General features: G+C 46.7%; 1 protein-coding gene across 1 annotated transcript in view; it reads right to left on the minus strand.

The window, feature by feature from the left end:
• Positions 1 to 1,365: 1,365 nt before the first annotated feature.
• LOC138301222 (ficolin-1-B-like) overlaps positions 1,366 to 18,041 on the minus strand; it is a 129,738-nt gene continuing 113,062 nt past the window's right edge. Inside the window, exon 13 of the mRNA XM_069241467.1 lies at positions 1,366 to 1,796. Coding sequence (XP_069097568.1) covers positions 1,549 to 1,796 — 248 coding nt within the window. The 3' untranslated portion in view covers positions 1,366 to 1,548. The remainder of the gene's footprint in view (positions 1,797 to 18,041) is intronic.

Here is an 18,041-nt window from a genome sequence, read left to right on the forward strand (position 1 = left end):
CCGCACCCGACCTGCCCCACCCCTTGTGAGCGCAGCAAGCCACGTCTGCTTGGAACTCTGTCCAATCATAACAGAGCAAGATTGTGACATGGAAGGCAAACGCTACCCACGTCAGTGGACACGGACACAATGTACCCAATCCTAAATTTGCTAGTGACTTCATGACTCCGGTCTCCATAAATCAGACCAAATTAAAACTGTCTATCTTGAGGAGGATAAAGGAGATTATGGATCTTAACACTTTTGGAAATAGATGGTGGTATATTGCCTTGGCCACTCAGGTGAAGCAGGCATCTAGGCAAGGGGTCAGTTATTTGGTTGAACTTTCAGGGTCCAAAGATGGTATCTCATTATTAGAAAGCAGCCTCAGTGTTGCTAGGAATTCTTTCAGTTATATTAAAGTCTTTCTGGTATTTCAGAGAAATGGCTAAGGCCCTCATGGGAATTGGCCCGGATTAATCTTTATTATTTTCCCACCATCAAATCATTGTTACTCGGTGTATGGTGGGGAAATAAAGCAGAGGTAAAACATTGTGGTAAACAGCATCTGGGAAAAAATATTCTGAGCTGATTGTTGCATGTTTTCCCTCTGTATTTTACACAGTTCGAATGCTTTTCAGCAGCAGAAGTCTCCATGTGAAACACCACAACTCATAATTCCAGCGGCCCCGGTAATAACCGTGGTTAACGGGCCCATCAAATGAAATGGTCACTTGTAATGAAGGTCCAAGTGTTACAGGTAAAAAACACAACACTAGCAAAAAAATATAGGGCCTGATTCACAAAGCTAAACTTCCACTTTGGGATAAGTTTTCGATTATTTGCTACTCTCAAAGGGATTTCTGAGTATACCCTTTTGAGTGTGGAATTTCCACATATAAAAAGACCTACCTCTTTAAGTGCAGAGTCTCAACACTCGTAGATACTACTCATAAATCCCTTTGTAAATAGAAAGCATTAGTAAACATAGACAAAAGTGTAAGTTTACCTTTGTGAATCAGGCCCCTAGTGTTTTGTGTGCCTTGCACAGACTACTTTAACATTGCAGACGCAGTGGTACAAGATCAATGCTCAATGGTAAAGGTAACATTGAAACTATTCTCAGAAAGTCTCATAAATAAAAGTCACTTCATGATACAAAAAACTCAATCATCATGAGAGAGATGTTACTCAGTGTTATCAGGAACCAGCACTGCATTGCCCACCATTCTTCAGGGAAGCCACCAAGTGTTATGTTTAAATCATTCAGTGTTCGAGGAATGACATTTAGAACTAAAGTGAAGTCAATTAAAAATTTAAGTCGCATATGGATACACAGAAGTCACTCAATTTCCAAAGATATCACTCAATATTACAAAAAAAAACTAGGTTTTACACTGTATTTAATCACTGGTTAAAAGGCAGCTCCTCTCAGTTACAGAGAAATTGTCACAGAACAGGAACTGGAAAGTCATATCTCAACAAGCTACTTCGTTAAATTTGGTTATCGTTAATTAGAAACAGTAGCTTTGACAATGATTCAGTATTATAACCAAGCACTTGCAACAGCTAAACCGGTCGGAATTTCATTTCACATGTCTTGTAGGAATAGTTGTATCCTTTGCCATTGTACCAGTTGATGCCATCTGCATAGGAACTGTGTTTGCCACCCAGGTACAATCCATTCAGGTTGGCGCGGTGACAGTTATTATACCACCAGCCCCCCTTGTGGCCTTCAGCACAGCGGCCTGTAGAAGAATCGTTGTCCCGGTCTATAGTGGAGAATGGCTGGTTCTGATGAACAACAAGGGAATTCCCTGCAAAACAATAATGAGAGTTTATTTATAAAATGTTTTTAAAAATAGTGGTTTTATAATAATTTGACTCCAGTTTACCCTGACCTAAATGTAGGCAACAAAAAGAGTCCGTAAGTTAAAGCGATGCACACACCTTACAAATTACCTTTATGGTATAAGATCATGGATACTAGTTTTGACATTTCTGTTGCTGTAATTTGGGTAACTTCTCTGAGTTACAAAGCTGCGCTACACAGACCAACAACGAATATTTTAAGAACAAAACATCATTGGAAGAATAAAACATTATCATGTTTTCTTTCTACAATAAAAATAAGACAGCGGTGTGCAGTTACATGAACGTAGTTTACAAGATGTCTGGATTAGAACAATTAAATAGACTTACTCAGAAAAGAACAGCATCATAGACAAAGCACATTTTCCTTGTTGAAGAAGAAGTATGCCAGACTCAATAAGTGGGTTGAAGTAATCCTAGTTGTCTTAAACCAATAGACTATGAGGATATAAGGCTACAACGTGTGACGTGTCCACTAACCGAGATTCCCACTTAATAATCTCATACCATTGAACAGCGGCTCTTCCGGGGACCCCTTTGGGTCTGCGATGCATACTCAGTGTGTCCACGACTGCTTAGAAAGCTTTCACAGATTAATATTGTATTTATAAATAAAGAAGAAAAATACAATTTTTAAAACGTTTCAGACATATGAGGGAATTTGAAATTGGAGGCTAAAAATGTAAATGGTGTTGTCAGTTTGATTCAAGGGAGCAGTGGAAATGCATCAAGCAGAACACAGTATAGACGAAGGGTGGCCTCGGTTAAATTTAGAAAAGCCCGAACTTCCCATAAAATTTAACATTTTTATATTTGTTTGTGAATTAAATAAAATATTTTATAGTTTGTGTTTTTGTAGATTAATGTTTGTAGGGTCTTTTCGTGTATTATTATGAGGTTCAAGTAATCGTAATTGCTTAAGCCAGAGTCTCCGGTACTCAACAATGACTCAGTAGGGGCCCCGGATTCCAATTTTGAACGAGTGGGGGGGAGCCTTGATTCCAGTAATGGTTAGGTGGGGTGTTACAAAAGTTTTAAGGTTAAGAACCAATGCCCTAGAAGAATGTATTTGCTGTTTTTGAAAACTTTTTAACTTCATGCAAAAAAGCAAACACAACTTGGCTTGCTCATGAAAACACTTGACACTCTATCTACTAATTTCTGCACTGTAAACAGCTTCCTTATTAAAGAGAATAACTGCTTTGCATGCACTGCATTCTCTTAGCCCAGGAATAGCTATAGCATTCTAGGCCCAGGTCAGCAGAAGTGGCTACAGAGTCCTAATGTCCTAATGTATCCTTACACAGAAAAACACATTTCCACCTATTTCTACTACTACCAGAGTATATATGTTAATAATGTGGACAAAGAGAGAACAATCTGGGGACTGTGCCCCATAATTCAATGGCAGCTCGCACTGTTACCTCTCCCAACTTCAGGGAGTTCTCTAAATCTACCTGCAAAAGCCTTGGATTACGTTTTAAATTTCATCCAGGGTTTTCCTATCGAGGCGGTTACTCTGGACTGACACTATGGGCCAGGCTTACGAAGCCCTTGCACTGCCATAGCGTCAGGCAAGGTGGCGCAAGGCAGCACAAGGGCTTCAGTGAGATTTACAAAGCCACGCAAATCCACCTTGAGTGGCCCTGCGTGGCTTAGTAAATCTAGACTAATGCAAGGCAGCACAAGTCGCTGCTTTACATTACTCTGTGCCGAGAAGGCAATACATGGGTGGAGAGTGGGTGTTCTGAGGCATCCACCCTTGTATTTTGGCGCATTTCAAGATTTACTAACATTAGTAAACCTGGGAGTATTTCAAAATGCTACACCTTCCCAGGATAGCCTCAATGAGGAGAACTATTGTTCTTTCTCCTTGTTTTTCCCTCTTTCCTCATTCTGCAGCACACTTACAAAGAGACAAAAAGCCTCTAATGAATGTTTTTTTGCTTGAATCTTTTTATTGTCAAATTTTGTCATCATCAACAAAGTATTACAATACAATTGTGTTATTTATAATGCCACACCCATGCACTATCCAGATACCTTGCATGCGTCTTGAAACTCGCTCCCATCAGTTTATAAAACATTGTCCTTAGTAAAAAAAAGAAGAGCTAGTTAGAGTTGCAAGTTCCATATCATAACTGGAGGTGCCTGAGTGGGCTTCAGTTATTGGGAACAGATACGTTGAGTGGATGTCTACTTAGGCTCAGTAACATATACTTGCATAGCTAGTATATACATTTCTTAGTTGTGGTATAGGTGGTATGGCTATTGACTCATTTATAAATGTGGATTCAAGATTAATAATAAACAGAACAATGGAATACAAAGAAAGGGTAATACAACTAAACAAGGAGCCCAAATCAACCGCCCCCCCCAACTCCTGAGGGTAAGGAGCTCCCCACTATATCTACACATATGACTTTTCGTTCAAGATTTAGCGTGTTTCTAGATATAAATTGCCACCAACAAATTAACCAGGAACAGCGTATAGGAATATATGTGATAGAAAGAATACAAATGTTGTTTTCAACATGCTAAAAGCCTATTCCAGTGGTGTTGCTGTAACTAGTTGACCTGTTATATTAGAGTCTATATCTGTGTCTGGACCACGCAAAAGTACCAGCATCGCATCCCAGCCGACAGATAGGGGATATTTACATAGGCCTAGTGTATCCTCGCGCCTCAGCGCTACCCCCTCAACCTCCGCCCATGTCAGAAAAGAGTGCTTCCAAGCCAACATGGATGTTGGTTCAGTAGTTTTCCGTCTCCGGGTGACCACAAGTTTGGCTGTTAGAAGCCCAAAGTCCAGAAATCTCGTGGAAGCTTTGTAGTTTTTGTTTCTGGGAAATGGGCCAAGGATATATGTTTCCCACTTGTGTAGCAGCGGATGTGATGTGTATGTCGATAGACACGCTGCAACTGTGCTCCAGTAGGTATGTAAGGAGGGACAGGACCACAACATGTGGAGAATGTTCGCGTCTACTTTTTTACAGCGGGGGAAGGCCGCATCAACATAGTTAAAATATCTATTAATGCGGGCCGGTGTAAGGTATGCTCTATGGATAATATAAAATAGAATGAGGTGGAATCTAGAGTTGCGGTGGATAGTTGTATGACTGGACAGGGCTGATTTCCACATTGCATCTGTAAAAGGAACATTGGAGTCGCCCTCCCAAGCACTGCGCAGCACGTTGTGAGCATGCTGTGTATGTGTTCTGCGCGCATCTGTGAACCATCTAATCAGATGTCTGCCATGTCCCATAACCTCTCTATATTATATTAGAAAATGAGTTGGAGGTTCGGTTGTCAGATACCCCCATTTACTCGATATAGCCCTCAACAATGAATTGTATAGCAGGAACTGCCCTGTGCCTGTCTCAGCCACCAGTGCATGAAATGGGGTCAGTTTGTTATCGCTATAGGGATCGCCGCAAATATATAAGTCCACAGCATGCCAGGGTCTAAGTTCAGTAGCAGACGTGACTCCTGGACCGCGTGGTGTACTCAGCAGCGCTAATGCCAGAGCAAAGGGGATGGTTCACTACGTAAGATGAAAGCATCTGCGGTAACAGCGATAGGCCACATTCAGCAAGAGTACTTCAGGTGGTGCCGAGATCTTAAGTGAATGGAAAAGGTGTGTTAGTTGCGCAAGTGTCCAGGGCTTGGAAGTGGTTGTGGTATCGGAAAGCTGAAGTTCTGCCACCCATTGAAGTTGCGAGGCCAAATAGTAATATTCCATGTTTGGCACTGAGAGGCCACCCTGATCTAAAGACAAATAAAGTTTTTTCAATGCAACTCTGCAACGACCCTTATTCCAGATAAATTATCTTATTCTGGGTTCTAGTTCTCTAAAAAAACTGGTTGGGACATAGTATGGTAGGTTAGAGAAGTAGTCAGTAAGCGCGGAAGCACTATCATCTTCAAGAGGGTGATTCTTCCTGATACTGAGTGTGGCAGCAATTGCCAGAATGTAATTTGAGAGCGGATGGATGTCACTGCCCTTCTAAGATTCCCGTCATGTAGGTCCTCACTTCGGTGATATATTTGTATACCTAGATATCGGAACGTCCTTAGCTGCCAAGGGACCCTAACACCTGAAAGGCACAGATCTGGGTTCGGTAGCACCAGGTCGAAGGGGAAAAGGCATGATTTTGACCAGCTGACTCGTAGACCAGAGAGAGTGGCAAAGTGTTGTAGGATAGTCCCGATCGCCGGAGGGATGTTATCAATGTCTCTGAAATACAGCAGGAGGTCGCCGACATACAGTGATATGGCGTGTGGGCCGTCATCTAGCACGATGCTCCAGTCCTCACCCCTTCTACGAAGCTCCACGGGCAGTGGTTCTATCACTAGGGAGAACAGCACCAGAGAAAGAGGGCAGCCCTGTCATGTGCCCCTGTTCACTTCAACTAGACCAGAAATGTTTCCACCCACCTTGACCCGAATCCTAGGGCGGGTGTATAATAGTTTCACCACTTGCAAAAAATAGGGGCTAAGGCCAAATCGCCGTAAAGATCAAAATAGGTAAGGCCATTCCAGGGAGTCAAAAGCTTTCTCCAAATCAAGTACCAGGCACCCCGCTCGAGGCCAGTCTCGCGTTGAATATCTCGTGATCTGAAATGGACGTCTGATGTTATGAGAGGTGTCTCACGTGAGTATGAATCCATTCTGGTCAGGGTGAACCAGCTGTGGAACCAAGGGCGCCAACCGTGTCGCCAGGGCTTTGGTGAAGATTTTGTACTCAGTATTAAGCTTCACCAGTGGTCTGCAAGAGCCGAGCTCCAATGGGTCTCTGTCAGGTTTGGGAAGCGACACTAGCAGTGCCTCTCTTTGCCATGCCGACAGGGATGCCTCCTGTATGGATTCCTCATGAAGGCAGAGGAGGTGAGGCGCAAGGGTTGCAGAAAAGGTCTTGTAGAAATCAGCTGTCAAGCCATCTGGTCCCGGGGTCCTACCCGCAGATAGGGCATGGATACTGTCCTGGACCTCGGAGAGTGTCAGTGGCTCCACCTGTTCCTCCCGCTGGTTGTCAATCAGGCAGGGCAGGGTAATTGAGGAGAAAAAGTCGTCATAGGCCGGCTGGTCCCCCACTGTAGTGGAGCTACAGAGTGCCTCGTAGTATTTCGGAAGCTCAGAGTGGATTTCTGAGGAAGTATGAAGCACACTCCCAGTCGCTGAGGGGAGTTCCGTGATAGGGCCATGTTCTTGTCAGGTCAGCCAGGCTAACAGTTTACCCAATTTATAAGCAGAGGCATGTGTGCATGCTGAGTGGGCTGCATAATTGAGGCAGCGTAGTCTCTCTAACAGGGATATATGTTCTGCCCGGGCTGACGCTAATTGTGTCGTTTCTGTAGGGTGCTGAGTAGCATACTGTTCGTGTTGCATCAGAGTTCTTTCCACCTTTGTGAGATCACTCTCAATAGTGTTACACAAATTCCATTGCGTACCCATACAGTGGCCTCTAATGAAGACTTTAAATGCATCACATTTGATCAAACCGGAGGATGCAGTGCATGTGTTATGTTTGAAATATTCAGGGATCGCTCCATCCAGTGACATTCTTAAAGCCTCATCCTCCAGCAACTCAGGTCGCATCCTCCAAGTAGGAACACGTGAGGGAGAGATGTCCCATCCCAATCGCAGAAATTGTGGTCTGTGGTCTGAGTGAGTACGCCCCAAGTAGTCGGTAACTAGCACTGCAGGATATAGATTAGTTGTACACAGCAGTCTATCAAGGTGAACATGCAATTGATGCGGAGCAGAGTAATATGAATAGACTCTGGCAATAGTGTTACGGTGGCACCAAATGTCTAAGAGGTGCCAATTCTGGATCCAGTTGTTCACCAGTTAGTCACCCCCTAATAACCAAGGATATTCACTCCAACGTGAAAGCTGGTTAGATAACGAGTGGAGGAAAGAGGCCTGATCCATGTTTGGTGCATATATGGAGCCCATCACCAGGGTTCAAACTGCAAGTCGTCCCCGCACCAGGGCATAGCACCCCTGTTCGTCAATAATTTGTTCTTCTGCCACAAAGGGGGTGCCCGGTCTGACCCAAACATAGGCTCCTCTGGCACAGGAATAATAACCTGTCGCATAGAGTTGTCCTCTCCATCGTCGCTGCACTCTAGTCACTTCAGATTGTGCTAGATGTGTTTCCTGCAAATGGCTTATGTGTATTGAGTGTCTTTTAAGATATGAGTATAGGGAATATCAGCTTGTTGGCGTATGTATGCCTCACACATTCAACGTAAGGACGGTAAAGGGGTTCATGGTGGGTCATTGTAGCGATAACGTCTAGTTGGCTGGTCGTCACGAATGGGAAAGATTGTGTTGCCTGCGGCGGAGCTCCAGCGGGTTGGTAGGCTGGGAGGTTCCAGACTCCAAACGAAATGAACAATTAGAATACCATTAGAGCAGAGGGACAACTGGTATCTGCCCAAACTAAGTAACTCATAGAGTTAACAGAACAGGTGCGAGCAATAGGTCTCCACTAATAGGAGAATGGGGTAGGCAAGTCTAGGTGTGTGCGATCGTAGTGTAGGGCAGTTCTCCCGGCTAACATAAATGCAGGGGGGCAATGGCAAAAGAGTAGAAATGTGCGTGAGGAAAGCAGGGGGGTGAGGCACCACGCAAGGAACCGCCTTAAGTGTTCGGGGACGCCGAAGTCAGTTCCGCTGTAGCTAGGTCCTCCACCAGGCCGCGGAAGAGACAGCATGGACACCACTCCTGCATACAAAGACTGCAACAGTTGGGGAGTTCCCAAGTCTCCCATGTGGTACCGCTATGTGGTGAAACTCAGCAGGTAAGGGCCAGTATATTAACGTTAGAGTAAATCATCTGCTGTCTGAGGTGCCACCTCTAGGTGAGTTGAGGATCCCACTTCGGATGAGGTCTCGAGAGAGGAAAGATCCTCACCTTAGACTATGAGAGTTCTGCCTCCGCCTCCAAGACGACCGGGAGTGCATTAATGGCCGCCGCGGATTGCAGCGCACAGCGACGCTCCTGTATGATTTGTTCCAGATCGGAAACGGGAGTGGGGGCCTTGCATTGTTGGTGATTCTGTTTCTGTATCCCACCTGCTCGTGGACTCCAGCCACTCCCAGTTTGCCCCTGGTGTGGTAAAAACTTATGTCTTGCCCTCGGCTGCTATTCGAAGCTTGGCTGGAATTAGGAGGTAGTATGATAGATTAAGAGTGCAGAGTTTACGTTTTAAAGGCAGAAATGAGGCACGTTCCCTCTGTACAGCAATCGTATAATCTGGGAACAGCATGACCTGGGCATTATCTACTCGGATCGAAGGTAGTGATCTGACTACCCGGAGGGTAATGTCTCAGTCTGCCTAATGAAGTAGATGAGCAGGACGGGAGAGCGGGCCGGCTCCCGGTGGTCACGCCCTGGTAGGGACTCTGTGGGCTTGTTCCAGTGGAAAGAAAGGTGTCAGCAAACAATCCGGCATCAGTTCACGAAGCAAGGATTCAGAGTAGGCGGCCGCATCCATGCCCTCCACGCCCTCTGGGAGGCCTATAACTCGAATAATATTCCTCCTGGTGCGACCCTCAGCATCCTCAACGCGATGCTCCAGCTCGCCTATCCGGGCCAGTGCATCTTGTAGCAAAGACTCCAGTCGAGACGTCTTAGGTGTCAGTTCATTGAGCTTGTCTTCCAGTGTGCATGTTTTGTCTACCAGCTTGTGGTGGTCCGCATGGAGCAAGGTAAGATTGCTGTCCACCTTGTCGATTTTGCCCTCTAGCGAAGTGCAGGCTTGTTCCAGAGAGGTACCTATGAGTTCCACCGCTGCCAGTACAGCGTCCAACTTGTGACTGTCTGGGTGTAGCGCCTCCGATAATGGCCTAGCTCCAGTCCCAGAGCGTAGGTGGCCTGCGCCCGCCATGCCTATGCCAAACCTATGCCAAGGAAGTCTGTGTAGAGTGGTTCAGGGCATTGCCTCAGATGCCAGTCAGGTCCCAGATAGCGTGGGCAGGGGGGGGCCCGCTTGCACGCATCGACTGGTAAAGGAGACACAGCAGCACGAGCAGCACCCTCCTCCGTTGCACCCACACTGCCAAGAAGGACAAATCATAAGCCTGTAATAGGTGGCCAGGGCGATCGGGTGGGTCAGCACATTTGGGCATGCTCCAGAGGGGTGCAATCAGGTAAAGAAGAGGTACTTCCTTTTTCTCAGGGCTCGCAAACGACAGAGGGCAGACACTGGTCCTGAGAGGGGCCCCCTCTGTTATAATTGTAGCTGTCACCTGAAGCCGGGCTCAAGTCCGTGACCGACAAAAGCAGAAGCGGGACAGGCCCGCTTGCATGCGCATCAAGGCCCGTAGAGCACAGCAGTACAAACAGCCTCTCCCCTCACCACAGCACTGCCACAGGTGAGACTCTTGGTGGGCAGTCCAGGGACACACAGTCACAGCACTCGATCGCGCCAGTGCCCTCTAACCGCCCCCAGGGACTCAGCCAAATCAGGAGGTGTCACCGCCCATTCCTGGCACCCCACAGGTCACTATGCCCAACTCCAGGCTCGCCGTCCACTGCAGGAGATCAGCGATGGGTAGAGGTGTGTCGTTATCTCCCACCCGGCTCAGCGTTTAAATCTTGTCATCGCTGCTCGGCCGGCCTCGCTCGTCTTACCCAATCTGTGTAAGGCTGCAGATTTCCTCCTCAGCAGGGCCTGCTCCTCCAGATGCCACCATGCAGGCCACTCCCAGCAGCTTGTCTTGCAGGCCGGCGGTCCTGCCGGGGTCCTCGGTGCTCCCCCAGTCTCCTCGAGCAGAACAACCCACTCTCAGGGAGCTCCGCCCGACGGTGCAAGAGTCGGCTGCCGGTCATCGGCCCCCCATTGCCGTGTTTTGTGCGGATAATCCGGGGTTAGCCGTGGAGCTCGATTAGACCACGTCCACCATCTTGGCTCGCCGGCCACTCCCCCACCTCTAATTAATGTTTTTGTGCAGGAAGGTGTGCCATTTCTGAAGAAAAACAATCCTGGGTGTAACTCAGGCATCCTTGCACCATGGTGCAAGGGTGGCTGTATAGGTGCTAGGCTACACTCAGTGCACCAGTGCAGGGGGAGAGCAGGAATCTGGGCAGCACAGCAAATTGTCTTGGAATGGTGCACTCAATACAGCAGGTGCACAGTTCCGCCTAGTATGTCATTCCAATGCCCCAAATAAACTTGGAGGCACTGCTGGGTTTCTGGTGGCAGAGCCTCAGCGTGTTTCTACAGTGAAAACCCTTTATCTACTAGGTACAATGAAGGGCTGCAGCATATATTTTGCCACCCATAGGGAGCCCATGTGAAGGCTTCTGCAGGACTGCCATTGCAGTCTGCGTGAAAAGGTGCAAGCACCCTTTCACTACCATTTACACTGCAACAGGTCACTTATAAGTCACCCCTATTGCAGCTCCTCCAGTCCTGAGGACAGGGTGCAAAGTACCTGTGTGTAAGGGCACCCCTGCACTAGCAGAAGTGCCCCCGCGACCTGCAGGACCATTTTACCGGACTTCAGGAGTACGGGGATGCCATTTTACCCATGTACTGGACATAGGTCACTACCTATGTCCAGCTACATAATGGTAACTCTGAACAAAGGCATGTTTGGTATCACACATGTTGGAATCATACCCCAAGGCTTTTGCAAGCATTGGTTGTATGATTCCCTGCACTCTTGGGGCTCCTTAGAGGACCCCCAGTATTGCCATTACAGCCTTCTGAGAATTTCCGGGCAGCCCCAGCTGCTGCCACCTTACAGACAGGTTTCTGCCCTCCTGTAGCTTGAAAAGCTTGAGCCCAGGAAGGCAGAACAAATGAGTTTCTTTGGGAGAGGGGTGTTACACCCTCTCCCTTTGGAAATAGGGGTTACAGGCTTTGGAGGGGTAGCCTCCCCAAGCCACTGGAAATGCTTTGAAGGGCACCGTTTAGGGACCCCCAGTCCCAGCTCTGGTGCGAAACTGGACAAATGAAAGGGGAGTGATCACTTCCCTGTCCATCACCACCCCAGGGGTGGCGCTCAGAGCTCTTCCAGAGGGTCCCTGGGTTTTGTCATCTTGGATTCAAGGTTGGCAGGGAACTCTGGGAGCATCTGAGTGGCCAGTGCCAGCAGGTGACATCACAGCCCTCCCCTGATAGGTGCTTACTTGGTTAGGTGACCAATCCCCCTTTCAGGGCTATTTAGGGTCTCTCCTTTGGGTGGTTCCTCAGATTTGGATTGGAAGACTCCAGCATGAATCCTCTTCATCCTCCACTTCGACTTCTCACTGAAGAAACTGCATCTGGACCCTCCAGGAACTCTACAAGCTGCAACAAAGAAGCAAGATGCCTTCTGCAACATTGGATCTCTGGCTCCTGCCAGCAACGACAACTGTTTCCCGGTCGTGCATCCTCTGAGGATAGCCCGTCTTCAGCCTGCACCAGAAGAGCGAAGGAATCTCCCTTGGGGTGAAGGAGTCACTCCCCTGCTTCAGCAGGCACCAACTGCAATGACAACCGGCTGCATGGATCCCCTCTCCTGCTGAGCTGCATGGATCCTGCACAATGGATGGTGGAGTGCATTAGTCTCGACGGTCCTCACGTCCAAGTTTGGTGGAGGTAAGAGCTTGCCTCCCCACGCAAGACAGAACCCCCGTGCACAGTGTGTTTTACAGCTGCAATGGCTTGTTGGCATCCTTCCACCAAGTTCTGCGACGTACAGCTTCCTGAGTGGTTCTCGCACGGCGTGGGAGCCTTTGTTGTGCTGCATGGGGCTCTTATGCACCTTCCTTGTGCCCGTACTGTGGGACTCCTGTGCATGCTGCCTGGTCTTCTGTGGGCTCTCTGAGTTGCTGAGAGTCCCCTCTCACTTCCCCTTCTGGGTAGAGTCCACTTGGTGCTTCCTGGTCTCGGGCAGCTCCATTTTCTGCTAACTGCGAGCTTTGAGTGTCCAAGGCAGACTCTAGCGACACAACTCAGACTGCAATCCTCCATCCGGCGTGGGGCAACATTTGCATCTTCCAGGAGCCTGACTTCATCTTCTTGGGTGCAGTACTGACTGTTCTTCTTCACTGGTGTTTCTTCTCTTGCACCTTCATCTGGGTTAGCAGGGGCTCCTGTTGTTCCTGGACTCTTCTGTGCTTCTTGGACTTGGTGCCCTTCTTCCATAGGTCTTCTGGTCCAGAAATCCACTTTTCGTGTCTTGCAGTCTCTTCTGGTTCTTGCATAATCCTTCTTTTTCTTTCTGTGTGTGTTCTAGGAAACTTATTGTGATTTACTCATGCTTTCTTGGTCACTGGGGTGGATTCTAGTACTTACCTTTGGGGCTTTCTAGTACTCCCAGCTCCCCTCTACACACTACACTTGCCTAGGTGGGAGACCAACTTTTGCATTCCACTTTCTTAGTATATGGTTTGTTCTCCCCCTAGGCCCATTCTAACCATTGTGATTTTCACTAATTGCACTCTTTTCTAACCGTTTTATGCCTATTTTTGCCAACTAGTGTATGTATTTTTTGTATTACTTACCTTCTAAGGGAGTATATAGTCTATGGTATTTTTGGTATTTGTGTCACCAGAATAAAGTACCTTTATTTTTGTAACACTAGGTGTTTTCTTTCATGTGTGTGAGTACTGTGTGACTACAGTGGTATTGCAGGAGCTTTGCATGTCTCCTAGATAATCCTTGGTTGCTCATCCACAGCTATGTCTAGAGAGCCTGGCTTCTAGACACTGCCTACATTTCACTAATAAAGGATACCTGGACTTGGTATAAGGTGTAAGTACCATAGGTACCCACTATAAACCAGGCCAGCCTCTTACAATAGATAATATCAGAGCCATGTTGTATCAACAGCAGGCAGAAATCCAGTGTTAGGTTTATCAAGCCATGTAGATGACAACATTTTTCCTACTGTTTGCTTCCACATCTGGAAAGGGTAGACATAAGGAGTTTGCATCAATCTGTGAATTTCTGTTCTGCCAAACACTCACTGTTACTGTGGCTCACAGTAGTTCTAGTCTCTGCTCCACCCCACAGTTCCTGTCAGCTTTTCACCACTGCCACTAGCACTATACTTTCCACCACCATTAGCACCTCCTCCATTAGAACCATAACCACAATTTCTTCTACAACCATTAGCTACCCCTTTACCAGTACCACCACCATTACCATCACCTTTATAATTACCACCACCACTATTACCAGAACCAACATTACCACCACCATCCCCTTTACTATCATAGCACAATCAACACAGGCATTACTATCACCCCATTCTCACTACCTCCAATAACACCACTATTATCATATCCAACATTGGTATTACCCCACAATTACTACTACTACCACCATCATTCTCACAACCACTATTATTAAAACCACCACTATTATTACCACACCACCAATACCACTGCTACTATCATAATGGTGACCACCAGAAATACCACCACCATTACTATCACCATTACAACACCATTACCATCACAAAAACAATTATCTCAATTACAACTAATTCAAATATGTAGAAAGCTGGCTCTTTATAGAGTAAACCAAAATGAGGTATACTGTGCACAGAGTCTAGGGGTTCCCTTATGAATGGACAGGGGCTTGCTTTAGCAATTCCAAGGTGCTCTTTTAGGGGGTAGTGTGGTCAAGCAGCCTTAAGCTTATCAGAGAGGAGTGTTAGAAATTTGCTGCATGCACACAACCAATAAATGATACACATGACTCAATAAGGAGATCCATGCCAATTTATAAAAATAACACTTATCTTAATACAATTTTAGGCACTAGGATCATCACCATCAGGTAAGTACGCTTTGAGTTATTAATTTTTACAGGTTTGAAAAAAACAGTGCAATTTCTGAAGCTGTAATGTTATCATATGGAGGAAGGGCATATTCCTCATACAGGTACTTTAAAGCGACTTACAGGACCCATGTTCTGGAGGAAAGGTAAGTATAGGGCAAAGTCCAAGGCAGCACCACCAGTCACTTTGGGAGGCACTGGGGTGTCCAGGTGCTGAGGTGCTTTTCAGCCTCAGTGCCCTAATGTTATCCTGTGGGAAAGAAACAGATACTGCACAACAGATACTTGACAACAGTTCTTCTGCGGTGCCTGCAGGATTCAGAGGAGCAGTGCCGCTACTCCAAGGGAGTTTCTGACACTTGATTGAAGGTTGGCAGTCCTCTCATGCTTTTAAAGACACAGGCAGTTGCAGGACAAGTCATCTTTGGTGCAATTGTCGAGGACAGTAGGCAGGCCGGTGGGGCTGGGGACATCTCAGCTGCTGGTCTTCTGTTCTTGCTTTTGTGATTCTTCAGGCTCCATCTTCTTTCTGGCTGGGAGGATCTGATTTCTTGGTGCCAGGGGCTCCCCTAAATACTGCATTTAGGGGAGTTAGTGGAGTGTAAGGTAGCAGCTGATGGGCTACTTACCCCTGGTCACTATGCCCCCTATATTGCCACTTCCTGTGGGAAGTGGGCAAAAACCTATCTCAGAGTTCCTAGTTCTGCCTTAACCAGAGGGCAGACTTTTAAATTTAATGCCCACATCAGCCAGCTCACCTTAGGGATGGAACTGACCTGAGGTGGACACGTCTTTCTGGCTACTAATTTTCCCACATGTCCACACCCGGAGCAGGGTGGTTGGCATCTCCTCACTTCTGAGTGAAGCCAGACCTGTATACCAAGGGCTGTGGGCTCTTTGAAGCCCCCTGCCTTGGAATGCATATTCGCACGTCATGCTGTTGGGAGGGGTGCATTAACGCCCCTGCAGGTCAGGCTTTGTTCCTGACCACACAAGAAGCGAGGTTCTCACCTCTAGGGGCGACAAACCTGTTTATTGGTGGCAGGCTGGCTAATACTAGTCAGTTAACACAACCGCAGTTGGTAGGTTTTTCAGGGTGCACTTCTAAGGTGTCCTCTGAGTGTATGTATTGATAAATCTATCACTGGAATCAGTGTGGGTTTATTAATATGAGATGTTTGATAGCAAACATCCCTGTTTTCAGTGAAGCTATCATGTAGCTGGGGAACTCATATTGACCTGTGTCCAGCACATGTTCTTAAAATGGCTTGCTTGATCACTTACTATGTCTAAAAATCAACAAAAACATAGCAGGGCCATATCTGCTCTTGCAGATATATCCACACAAGTGATATAATGCACCCTGCCTTAGGGCTGGAAGGCCTGCTGTAGGGGTTACTTACATTTATTGCATGCAGTGTTAGTGGGCATGGCACACAGGCTGTACCTCACGTCATGTGTTCATTTTTAGCTGCACCAAGACACACAGCCTGCAAAGGCAGTTTGCATGAGCTAGGTGAGGGGTCTCTGAGGGTGGCACAATATATAATTCAATTCAAAAAGGTTTTCTATAGTGCATGACTACCCAACCAGGTCTCAAGGCGCTTGTTGAAGAACCACTCTCAAATCACCAGCATAGACATCCCAAGAACTCATATGCCAAAGAGATAGTTTTTAAGGAGTCTTCTAAATAGAAGTTCAGACTGCTGCTTCTGAATAGTAGTGGGAAGGTCACACACCACAACCATCATCACTACCACCACCTTTATTATTGCCACCATTACATCAACCATAACCTGGGAGCCAAAAAAGAAAAGCACCGGCCCCGATATCTAGCTCTTTTGACCTTTGGTACTGACCCGGCCCCGATATCTAGCTCTTTTGACCTTAGGTACTGACAGAAGTCCCTGGGAGCTTGTTCGAAGGGACCTTCCAGGGACATAAACGGACAGTAGGTTCTGGATAATGGTTGGACCTTTCCCCTGGATGGTCCAGTAAGCAAAACACACGGCTTTAAAACAAATCCTTTTTTTCTACTTGAAGTCAAAGGAGAGCTTTTAGGGCTTGTGGAGGAGATTGGTGCTTAGGAATCTGATAAAGTATTCTCGCTGCTGCATTCTGGACTACTTGGAGACGGTTTATCACATACTTTGGGCTTTCTAGAAATAGGGAGTTCCCATAGTCTAGGCGCAAGTTAATCAGACCCTGCACCATGATTTGCCTCGTAGGGAGTGGCATCATGTGTAGAAATTTTCTAACTGATCTAAGGATCCCAAAACAGGAGTCAGTGAGTTTTTTGGCTTGAGTTTCCATAGTTAATTTCTCTAGATCCAAAGTGCTAAACTCCTAAACACTGGGGCCGGCTTGGGAGGTTCTCCCAGATGTTTGGGCCGTCCTAGTTGCCACCACATTAGTTTGTTATTCCCAAACACCAGGACCTCAGTTCTATCACCACTGACTTTGAGACAGCTCCTTGACATCCATTCTGTGACCTCACTGAGGCAGAAATTCAGCTGGTAGGAAATATGGCTGGTCTCTGGGGTGAGTGCCATAATTATTTGAGTGTCATCAGCATATGACACTAAGGCTAGGCCATGGGATTGTATAATCTCTGCTAGCGGACGGACATATAAATTAAATAACGTAGGGCTCAAGGGTGAGCCTTGAAGTACCCCATGATGTAGTGGGTAAATTAAGAAGACAGGAGCCTTCACCCACCTGGAAGTTTCTATCCCCTAAAAAGGGTTTCAGCCACCTAAACGCATCCTGTTATTCCTACTTTCTCTATTCTCTGAAGGTGTCAATGCTACACCCTGTCAAAGGCAGCACTAAGATCTAGCATCATCATGGCAGCACGTATTTCCTCTGTTGCCGCTAGTATCTCTGTCTCAGTACTGCTGCCTGCTCTAAAGCCAGTTTGAGTTGGGTACAGAATGCCCAGGCCTTCTATGAAGCAAGAGAGATGTTTATTTATATACTTTTCGAAGACCTTGCTTATGAATAGAAGCAATATATGCTGCAGCCTTTGGGAAGCCTCTTTGGTACCATTGCCCTAGGTAGCTAGGATACCATTTACTAAGGACTAGCAGGGATGCCAATGTTATTGCCAATTGGGGACCAATTGTGCAGTTTTGGGGAAAGAACACTGGCACTGAGGACCTGGTTAGCAGGAACCCAGTGCACTTCAGTCAAAGTTGCATCAAATACCAGGCAAAAAGTAAGGGGATTTCTGCAACAAAAACACAGTTTCCACTACTAATATCATTTGCTTTAGCACCACCATTGCCTCCACAAATAAGAGCATTACCACCAGCATCAAAACCACCATTATCACCACTACAGCTATGGCCATCACCTCAACTACATTGACCACAATCTCCTCCATTGCTCAAACCACAGTTTT

The sequence above is a fragment of the Pleurodeles waltl genome, chromosome 6 (genome assembly GCF_031143425.1).
Source record: "Pleurodeles waltl isolate 20211129_DDA chromosome 6, aPleWal1.hap1.20221129, whole genome shotgun sequence".
NCBI lineage: Eukaryota > Metazoa > Chordata > Amphibia > Caudata > Salamandridae > Pleurodeles > Pleurodeles waltl.